Genomic DNA, 8043 nt, shown 5'->3' with positions numbered 1-8043 from the left:
CCTTTCATTCACATGCATATAGTCATTCGACAAGAATAAGAAAGACGTTTGGAAGCATGTACATGTATTGTTCAAGGCCTCTCAACGCATTTATTCATAAGGATCAAAACCCCTAAGAAATTCCTTTTTAAAGAAAAAATGTAATCTAAATATACAGTATATACTACTGATTCTACACAATGCCTATCATTTTTGTCCCTCATGTAAAAAACAACACTATTGTTAAAAAAAGAAATAAATGAATGCTTATATTCAGCAAGGACACTGAAAATATAATATTAAAAATAAAAAATATTATTTTTTAGAATTTATTAGAATGATTTTCACAATGTAATTATTAACATTTCAAAACTTCATTTGTCTGATGTAGTGTTTAAAATCCTAAACATCTTGTTTTTCTAATAAAATGAAGAAAGTTTTTCTCTGGCAGGCTGTGGTAACTAAGACTGACAAGTGCGTCAGGAGAATCTAAAACATTTACATCCAGCCATTTTGAACCTATTCATTTTGGGCAAACAATTAGAGTACAATGTCCTTCCCGAAGATAGCTGCCAAATTCATGCTTCTGTGAAGCCCACAGCTATTCAAAGGCTCTTGGCGTTCCTTGCCTTAGGCGAGGGCTTTCATCTTGGTTGTGGGACTAATTGACTGGGGATCTTCAAATGCGTCGCTAATGTTCTGAGCATCTGTGAGAGAGGCAATGTAAATCTGCTCCCTCTTTTTCACCGTCCTTTAAGGTGTTAAGGTGTGGGGAAAAAGGTCCATTGTCCGTTACTAGTGTAGTGATGTACGAAACTCACACAGAAGTCACTTTCAAACCAAGCTTCTGAGCTATCAGAGACGTCTATTTGATGTCTGCATTTACATCTGCAATATGTCTCTAAGACGTTTCTTGAGAGATGTTAAATAGACGTTTAGAAAACGTCTTTAAGATGTTAATGATTTAGAATGTATGTAAAACTGCTTTTTCTAAGACGTTCATTAGATGTTTGTACACAACAGATGGTTTCGAGATTAAGCGCTCTTTAGCAGACATCTTAGAGACGTACCTGTGCCATCTGGGATTATTTCCGAATGTTCTCTGAACATTCAAACAGTTTTTTCGGTTATGCAATATCGTTTGGTAAACATTATGGGTGTTGCTTTTTGAATTTTCTCTGGACGTTCCGAAACAAGTAGTAACAATGGGAAAAAAAGACGTATTACTACAATGTTTCCGAAAAAAAACCTTCCATGAACAATGTACAGTAGGGAGAACAAGTATTTGATACACTGCCGATTTTGCAGGTTTTCCCACTTACAAAGCATGTAGAAGTCTGTAATTTTTATCATAGGTACACTTCAACTGTGAGTGACGGAATCTAAAACAAAATCCAGAAAATCACATTGTATGATTTTTAAGTAATTAATTTGCATTTTATTGCATGACATAAGTATTTGATACATCAGAAAAGCAGAACTTTATATTTGGTACAGAAACCTTTGTTTGCAATTACAGAAATCATACGTTTCCTGGTGTTCTTGACCAGGTTTGCACACACTGCAGCAGGGATTTTGGCCCACTCCTCCATACAGACCTCCAGATCCTTCAGGTTTCGGGGCTGTCGCTGGGCAATATGGACTTTCAGCTCCCTCCAAAGATTTTCTATTGGGTTCATGTCTGGAGACTGGCTAGGCCACTCCAGGACCTTGAGATGCTTCTTACGGAGCCACTCCTTAGTTGCCCTGGCTGTGTGTTTTGGGTCGTTGTCATGCTGGAAGACCCAGCCACGACCCATCTTCAATGCTCTTACTGAGGGAAGGAGGTTGTTGGCCAAGATTTTGCGATACATAGCCCCATCCATCCTCCCCTCAATACGGTGCAGTCGTCCTGTCCCCTTTGCAGAAAAGCATCCCCAAAGAATGATGTTTCCACCTCCATGCTTCACGGCTGGGATGGTGTTCTTGGGGTTGTACTCATCCTTCTTCTTCCTCCAAACACGGCGAGTGGAGTTTAGCCCAAAAAGCTCTATTTTTGTCTCATCAGACCACATGACCTTCTCCCATTCCTCCTCTGGATCATCCAGATGGTCATTGGCAAACTTCAGACAGGCCTGGACATGCACTGACTTGAGCAGGGGGACCTTGCGTGCGCTGCAGGATTTTAATCCATGACGGCGTAGTGTGTTACTAATGGTTTTCTTTGAGACTGTGGTCCCAGCTCTCTTCAGGTCATTGACCAGATCCTGCCATGTAGTTCTGGGCTGATCCCTCACCTTCCTCATGATCATTGATACCCCACGAGGTGAGATCTTGCATGGTGCCCCAGACCGAGGGAGATTGACCGTTATCTTGAACTTCTTCCATTTTCTAATAATTGCGCCAACAGTTGTTGCCTTCTTACCAAGCTGCTTGCCTATTGTCAGGAGCAGAACAGGAGGGCTTCTTAAAGAAAAACTTAAGGTCTGTGAGAGCCGGAATTCTTACTGGTTGGTAGGTGATCAAATACTTATGTCATGCAATAAAATGCAAATTAATTATTTAAAAATCATACAATGTGATTTTCTGGATTTTTGTTTTAGATTCCGTGTACCTATGATACAAAATTACAGACCTCTACATGCTTTGTTAGTAGGAAAACCTGCAAAATCGGCAGTGTATCAAATACTTGTTCTCCCCACTGTATATAAATAATGTTTTTGTGCTAATGTTTTGAGAACATTAAAGACCAGATGATAACAAAAGAACATTCTATTAATATTAGTGGAAGAACTTTTTTATAACTTTGAGCAAATCTTGCCAGAACGTTAGCCAAAATTCTGAGAATGTTCCCTGTTAACAGCGTTTCTGTTGGTCAAAGGGACGAATTAGTCTCAAGCGACATTCCCGATTTCATGAATTCATATGCACATTATTTTGCAAAGCGTAAATTAGCTAATTAATTCTTTTTTATCTTAATTACTTTTTTATTCTAAGCTATGCAAGACTTCTCATTCATTAGTTGCTAAATAACCAGAAAGGTGCAGGCACATTTACCATTGTACGGCGACAACAACGATGTACTAAAAACGAGTTTTTCACGTACAGATAATGTCGTCAAAACGATCTGTTCACACGGATCTTCGAAAACGACTAAAAACGTGTTTTGTGCATGCCAGGCCAGTAATCGGTGATGTCATAAATGCGCCTATAGACTGAACACATAATACGCGCGAGTGTATTTTCACAAATTCACGTTTTTTCGTAGTTTACACGGAGACAATGAAGGTATCGTTTTTTTTTTTTTACTTGCACTTTGAAAGCTGTTTGCAGGCCCCCAAAACTCCTTCGTCCAGTAAATGAACGGCCAAAAGACATAAAAGGTTTTCAGTTTTTAGTTAAAAATTGTCATGTAAACAACCCCCCAGTCTTTCCAAAAGGTGATCGGGAGTTTTGCGACTAAAGGCCCATTCACACCAAGAACGATAACTTCGATAACGATAACTATAATAGCGTCCACACCAACGCACGATATCGTTCTGTTTTTTCGAAGCGTGCTGCAGTTCTATCTTCTGCCGCTTTTTTGATTGGCTGTCAAAGTTTTTATCGTTCATCAGAAGAATAACACAATTTGCACTACTACAAACGTGTTTAAAATTATGACAATACATTAAAACAATATGATAAGAAATACCAGTTGGAAATATCAGGAAGCTAAAGACACCGGAAGGTGGTTTAAAAATAAGGTGGATTGAGTTACTGGATTTTGTCCGTGACAGTTCACTGAATTACGGTAAGTGTGACTGAAAAAGAGAAAGGGATAGAAAAAGGGCGGTGCGATGTGGTACATTTAGGGGTCACAATAATGAGTGATGCTGTCAGTCCAACATCCTGGTCCCTCCAAAGGCCGTCTAACAGTCCTTTCCTCTTTCAAATTTGCTATTTAGATCTCACATCAACTGTAGCACTAAATAAAAAGGAAAAAATGTCAGAATTTAGGGGAAGAGATAAAAGATGAACACAATTGGCTGCTGGACAGAGGTGTGCTGACAGAGAACTACAAACTTTTGAATCCCTGGTGGTCACGAGTAAGAGGAAAATTTCACATCTGCAAGGCTGGATACTTTCCTCTGCTATTGACTTTGGAAAATTAGCACACTTTGGAGGCTTTACTGAGGAGAAGTGGAATTTCAACCACTGACTTTCCCATGGTAATCTTTTTTGAGACCTCGGTCAAAGGTCAGCAGTCATGCTTCTGGTGTGTAATTTGCATTAGCGTAATTTTTGTAGTATTCCCGTTTCATTACTGTTAATGTCTGTGAATATATTTTTACTGTAGGCTACATGTTTTAAGGTTATGTTTTCACCTAAAAGGGCATACTTTATAACACTCTGTGCATTAGGAATGTAAAAAAACAAATAAGAATGCGACAATGTGACTCTATTATTACCAACTGTGTTATTAGGCCAGGCATTGGCCTCTGGGGCCAATAAGAATTGTTGTTTTTTGTGACAAATCCACGTAACAAGAGACATGGGTGTATTCTCTCTGGCACCGTGAGCACAAGCTCCAGTTTCAGTTTTGGGGAATTATCAACACACCTTATGCTGTAAAATTATACCGTGATGATGGACGGCAGCCCTCGCCTGCTTTGTAGACCCCCCAATTATTATTGTTCGCGAGCTGGAGAACTTCAAAAGAGATGCCTGAGTGACGTCACCTCACGGTTCCACAATATTACAGAGAGAGAGAGCGATCGAGCGCTATTATCCCTCACCTCGGACGATGAACAGAGTAGTTGAAGCAAAAGGAGCCTGAGAAAGTATTTTTTCATTGGTAAGTTGCGAAAATTCTTTTATTATTTAATAAATGTGCATGTTAGCAGATCCTTTGAATGCTGAATTTAACTACATAATAGGCTACAATAAACGCCTGATTCGATTATGACTTCAAATCTTTGTATGTTAAATGTGTAATAGCCTATATCTTTAAGTTTGACTATTGTGGAATTTGTGAACTAAGTTTAACTAAAGGTAGGCTAACTACTTTTTATAGGCTATCTCTTAATGTAGGATAGCTAGTTGTATCTTTTTTACTTTTGTTTCTGCATTCTGTTAAGCAGCAATTATGTGTACATATGCAGTTATTGTTGTAGGCTAAGTTAACTGTATGACGATCAGTTATGGCGAGCAAATCAAATTCTTTTTTAAATAAATCAGACTTTAAAAGTACTAAAAGATAAATCTATGTTGCGTTAGGTTTGTTTGATGAACTCATTTCTGATCTTTATACACATCTTGGCTTGTCTTAAAATGCAAGGACTGTTGGAAATCTGCGGGACACAGGGGAACACCGTGACTATGTGGATTTTACGCCATCTGCTGGTTTTTCTTATGCACCTGATCCTCGGAAGCTTTGCACAGCGATACTCCAATGGCTATTATTATCAGGACATTGTTCATGGAAATGGAAATGGCAATGCAAATACGGAGAGTAAGTTGATTTATTTATGAGTTGCTCTTGATATTTTCACGTGTTTTCAAGTGTGCAAAATAACAAACCAGCTACCATGTTCCAAAAGCTAAAAGTGCTATAAAGATTTTGAATTAGGCCTATTATTTCAAATTGTTTAAAATTGCAGAACAAACATTTGCCTAAATTCAGTGGAACTTGTATAATTTTTTTTAAATATAGGCCTACATTTAGGATGGTTTATGCCATAGATAGATAGATAGATAGATAGATAGATAGATAGATAGATAGATAGATAGATAGATAGATAGATAGATAGATAGATAGATAGATAGATAGATAGGCCTAATCATTTAATGTTTTTTATAATTTTTTTAGTATACTTCCACAAGATCCGTCTTCACGTTGAATCTCCTGAGTCTTTTGTGTCAGCTGTTCAGGGCAGTAATGTCACGCTGCCCTGTCATTACCGCTACGAGCCCGCGCTCAGTGCGCCCCGCAGAACACGGGTCAAGTGGTTCTGGCTGCCCGTAAACGGCGGAGGGCAGGAACGTGACGTCATGGTGGCCATCGGCACACGTCACCGGAGTTACGGAGACTTCAAAGGACGCGTGCGGCTCCGCCGGAGCGTCCCAGGCGATGCGTCCCTCGTCATCAACCCGATACAGTCCGACGATACCGGCCGTTACCGGTGTGAAATTATTGATGGTCTCGAGGACGAGAGCGTGACTGTACAGCTTAAGTTTCGAGGTGCGTCATGAGCTCAGTCCGCGTTACCTAAACAATATCATTTTATTTTATTATTTTGTGCGATATTATTCTTTTTTAATTATGTTATATTTCTGATATTACAGTTCAGTACAGTTTCTTCAGTGGTGCATTGTGCTCTTGTGCTCCACAGGTGTGGTGTTCCCCTACTTCTCCCCTAGGGGGCGCTATCTGATGAACTTTCATGAGGCTAAGGAGGCATGCGAGAAGCAAGATGCACACCTGGCTACCTTTGAGCAGCTCTTCGCTGCTTGGCAGGAAGGTCTGGACTGGTGTAACGCTGGGTGGCTTGTTGATGGGACGGCACAATATCCTGTCTCAGTGCCACGAGAGGCTTGTGGCGGCACTGACCTGGCACCTGGTGTGCGGAGCTATGGCGTTCGAGACAAAAGTCTGGACCGGTTTGATGCCTTCTGCTTCACCTCGTCCATTAGAGGTAATAATATTTGTAATATATTTACAAGTGGAGTTTTTATATAACATTATTATAACATTGCATAACTTCATCCAGTCTTGGTTTAGGCTACACGTGTTTCCATGGAATCTTTAACGATAAATGTTTAAAATTTCCTGTAGCTGTCCTTTCAACAGGTGTTTTATATTTTAAATAAGACAAAGATGATTAATAGTAAACTCCCCTCGGCATATTGTAATTGTGGCTGCATGGCTTATTCTGAAAAATTTCCTATTTTATAACTATAAGTTCAGGTTGACATATTGGGTCAACCTGCCAACAAGGATTATTAATAAAATGGCCTTCTTCCCCATTTTAATCAGTCATGCATATATTTTAAAGCTGTGCATGCCTTATATGCCAGTTATAGTTTGCTTCTGCAGTCTATCTGGGGTCAATTATTGGCATTCAATTCTGAGGTGAGGTCATATTTGTATAAGTTACCAAATATGGGCCCGGTTTCACAGACAGGGCTTAGACTAAGCCAGGATTAGACCATAGATCAATTAGGACATTTAAGTAATTTTTATAAACATGCTTAGAAAAAAACATTACCGATGTGCATCTTAAAACTAAAAAGGCACTGATATATTTTTAAGATCAGTCAGTGCAAGTTTATTTCAGTGGAAACAGCTCAGACTTACATTTTAGTCTAGGACTAGTCTTAAGCCCTGTCTGTGAAACCAGGGGATGATGTGACAAGTTACCTTATGTCTTTCTTCAACTTCAGGAGAGGTCTACTTCTTGCAACATCCTATCCAACTAAATTTCACTGAAGCGGTGGAGGCCTGTCAGAACGATGGAGGTCACATTGCTAAAGTTGGCCAGTTATACGCAGCCTGGAGGTTTGTGGGATTTGACCAGTGTGATGCGGGCTGGTTGGCTGATGGTAGTGTACGTTACCCAATCGTCCAACCCAGGGTGAACTGTGGTACATCAGAACCAGGTGTGCGCAGCTTTGGCTTCCCTCCAAAGCATTTAAAACATGGCGTGTATTGCTACAAAGTCCGCTGGTAAACTGTACAATTCATTTCAAATGTATTAGAAAACCACAATGAACAGTTTAGTACTTATTTTTATACACTACTGATATTCAAATCATAATAACGTGTTTGCATTGTGTCTTGATTTGATTTGAAATGTCCTGGAATTCCCCAACAATATTATACTGTGTGGCAAAACTACATTCCCAGTGCTGATTTGGATATTTACATTTGAAAACTTGAAGGTTAAAACTAACTCGCTTTGTGTGGTTATACATTTCATTCAGCATGTAGTTCTACAATGTTTTCTTTAGGGTTAAAGCCTGAAGTTTGTGGTGGGTCTTTTTTAAAAATGCTTTTATGATTTGATTTCTTGAATTATGTAGCATTTTAATGCAAAAAAATAA

General features: G+C 39.2%; 1 protein-coding gene across 1 annotated transcript; it reads left to right on the top strand.

The window, feature by feature from the left end:
• Positions 1 to 3958: 3958 nt before the first annotated feature.
• On the top strand, positions 3959 to 8043 carry hapln3 (hyaluronan and proteoglycan link protein 3). The gene is made up of 5 exons (XM_079858683.1): positions 3959 to 4795; positions 5279 to 5452; positions 5810 to 6181; positions 6333 to 6635; positions 7384 to 8043. Exons 2-5 carry the CDS (start codon positions 5320 to 5322, stop codon positions 7668 to 7670), a joined length of 1095 nt encoding a protein of 364 aa, XP_079714809.1. The 5' UTR covers positions 3959 to 4795; positions 5279 to 5319; the 3' UTR covers positions 7671 to 8043.

This window comes from Squalius cephalus (assembly GCF_949319135.1).
Source record: "Squalius cephalus genome assembly, chromosome: 23".
Lineage (NCBI taxonomy): Eukaryota > Metazoa > Chordata > Actinopteri > Cypriniformes > Leuciscidae > Squalius > Squalius cephalus.
This window is presented reverse-complemented; position numbering and strand designations above follow the sequence as displayed.